This window comes from Manacus vitellinus, unplaced genomic scaffold, assembly GCF_001715985.3.
Source record: "Manacus vitellinus isolate BGI_N305 unplaced genomic scaffold, ASM171598v3 scaffold_177_pilon, whole genome shotgun sequence".
NCBI lineage: Eukaryota > Metazoa > Chordata > Aves > Passeriformes > Pipridae > Manacus > Manacus vitellinus.
The window spans coordinates 67,987-70,532 of NW_021939239.1; the positions used below are offsets into that span (position 1 = coordinate 67,987).

The 2,546-nt window shown below is 53.1% G+C and overlaps 1 protein-coding gene across 1 annotated transcript in view; it reads left to right on the forward strand.

Annotated features, from left to right (window-relative positions):
- The window catches only part of LOC103764402 (butyrophilin subfamily 3 member A1), a 4,912-nt gene extending 4,346 nt beyond the window's left edge, over positions 1-566 (forward strand). Inside the window, exon 10 of the mRNA XM_029958873.1 lies at positions 79-566. Within this exon, the coding sequence (XP_029814733.1) occupies positions 79-566 (488 nt within the window). The remainder of the gene's footprint in view (positions 1-78) is intronic.
- The last annotated feature ends 1,980 nt before the right edge of the window (positions 567-2,546 follow it).

The window sequence follows — 2,546 nt, forward strand, 5'->3', positions numbered from 1 at the left end:
TTTCTCCCATTTCCTATCCCTTTCCATAACTGCTTTTCCCTGATTCCCTGTAAATCCTGGGCTCTCCCCCTTTCCCAGTCCCGCTGACCCTGGACGAGCTCTGCAAACATCCCGAGCTCTCCCTCCGGGACCGATCCCGGGTCCTTTCCTGCTCCGAGCAGCTCCACCCCAAACCCGTGGTCCTGGCCCAGGAATCCTTTTCCCAAGGGAAGCACTACTGGGAAGTGGAAGTTGGGGACGGCTCCGGCTGGGAGCTGGGGGTGCTGGCTGAGGAAGTCCGGGATTCCCTGCGGAAGGACGGGATGGCGCTGCCGCGGGAGCGGGGGCAGGTTCTCAGCCTCGGCTATTCCCGGGGGGAATTCAGCATTCCCGGGGGCTGGAATTCCGGGCCCTGCCCTGTGCTGGGGGTTTTCCTGGATCAGGAATCCCACAGCCTCTCCTTCTTCGACGTGGAAGGGAAGAGTCTCCTGGCGTCGCTTCCCTTGAGGTTTTCCGGGAATCTCTTCCCGTTTTTCAGCCCCGGCTCCGACGGAAAGGGATTGGGAATTCGCTCCGTGGGGGGTTAATAATTAAAATAATAAATTATTTAAATATCAATAGATTATCATATTTATAATTGGCGATAATTAATAAGTTTGTAGAGGAGATCATAATGTAAAATAATTTCTTAAATAATAAATTGAATTAAAAATTAAAGTTTTCCAATTTTTTTTCTGTTTTCTATCCTAATTATTTTCTCCTCTGGAGAAGAGGATGGAAAGCAGGAAATCCCAAAATTCCCAAGGGAATCCCAGATCCAGAGATTCTGCTGGGAACTGCATCCAAGGGAACTCCCACCCCCCTTGTTTGTTACACCTGATGGAGTTGGGATCAAGCTCCTGCTCCAGGCTCTTCCCACCCAAATTCCAGCACATTTGGGGACCAAATAACCTCTCCTTCCCGTCCTTTTCCTGCCAGGAATTCCCCAAGGGGCCCACACGTCCTAAGCATTCCCAAAACAACATTTTCCTTCGAAAACCTTTTATTCCATTTCTTTTTTTTCCCAGGAAAAGCCAGTCCCAGACGGGTTTTTCCAGGGAAAACCAGTCCCTTGCCCCCTCCTTTCCCTCTTTTTTCCCTCCCACATCCTCACGTTCCTTCCCATTCCCATTTCCATCATTTTCTCCCCCCTTTCCCCAATCCCTGCTCAAAGTCCCTTTAGCGGGACCGGGATCGGCACCGGGCGGATCCTGATCCCTTCCCCCTGGGACACAAACGGGAAGAACATTCCCTGGGAATTCCCCGTGGTGCTCAGACCCAGCCTCTCCAGGAGCTCCGCGGTCTCCACGTCGTAGAATTCCAGGCACTCCCAGTCCAGGTCCAGGCAGACGCCGAGGACGGAGCCGCTCCAGCGGAGCTTCCCGAGCCCGCGGGCCCCGGCGCTGGGGAACAGCTCCCCCTGGGACCGGCGCAGAGCCCAGGAATCCCGGCTGGGAACGGGCCGGGCCTCGCAGCCCGCCTTTTCCCGCAGCACTCCCAGCGCCCAGTCCTGCTCCCGGCCCAGCTCCAGCTCCCAGTAGTGCTTCCCGCTTCCAAAGCCTTCCCGCCCCACGCGCACCGGGAATGGGGGAGCGGCCGCCTCGCCCTCCCCGCCCGGGAGCTCCAGGATCCGCTCCAGGGCATTCCAGGCCACGGGAACTGCGGGGCAGCAGGAGGAGAGGGAGCCATGGAGTCCGTGAATCCCTGAATTCCCAAATCTCCAAGTCCCAGAATTCCCAAATCCCTGGATCCCCGAGTAGCTGAGGTTGGAAAGGCCCCCAAAGCCCCCCCCGGATCTCTCCCATCCTGGGATTTCCCAGGACACAAATCCCTTTCCCTCTTCCCATCCATCCTCTCGGGAATTGCATCCCGATCCCATCCCAGCCTTGGACACCTTCCGGGATTCCCTTTTCCCACCATTCCCAACATCCCCATCCCTTCTCCATTCCTGCCTTCCAAGGCACATTCCCATTTTTCCAGCTCACCTGAGTGGCTCCTGGCTTCCCAGAAATCTATGGAAAAACAACAGACATCGCTGCATTCCAGGTTTTTTGGTGGAATTTGATCCTCCCTGGACTGGGAAAACCCTTTGGATCTCCCAAAAATCCCAATTAACCCCCAAATCCCAGGAATTTCCACAATCCCATGTTTTTTACTCACCCAGCTCTGCCTTCAGTCGACCTGCAAGGAAAAAATATTCCAGGCATTTTTGTTTGGATTTCCTATTTTTCCCCAGTTTTCCCCATTTTTTTCCAGTTTTTCCCATTTTTTCCATTCTTTCCCCAATTTTTCCCAGTTTTCCCAATCGGAACAACTCCTGGGAGTGGAAAACAAGGATATTCCTCCCCACAAATTGATATTTCACTGCATTCATAAACTATAAATCCAGGGGAAACATGGATATTAACAGGAATTCTCATCCTATTGTTTCTGAAGATGACCCAGAGGCTCATTGTTATGTAAATTTATGCAAATTTATGCAAATCAACTCCCTTACCCAAGTGTTTCTTGAAGTGGATCTTGGCTGG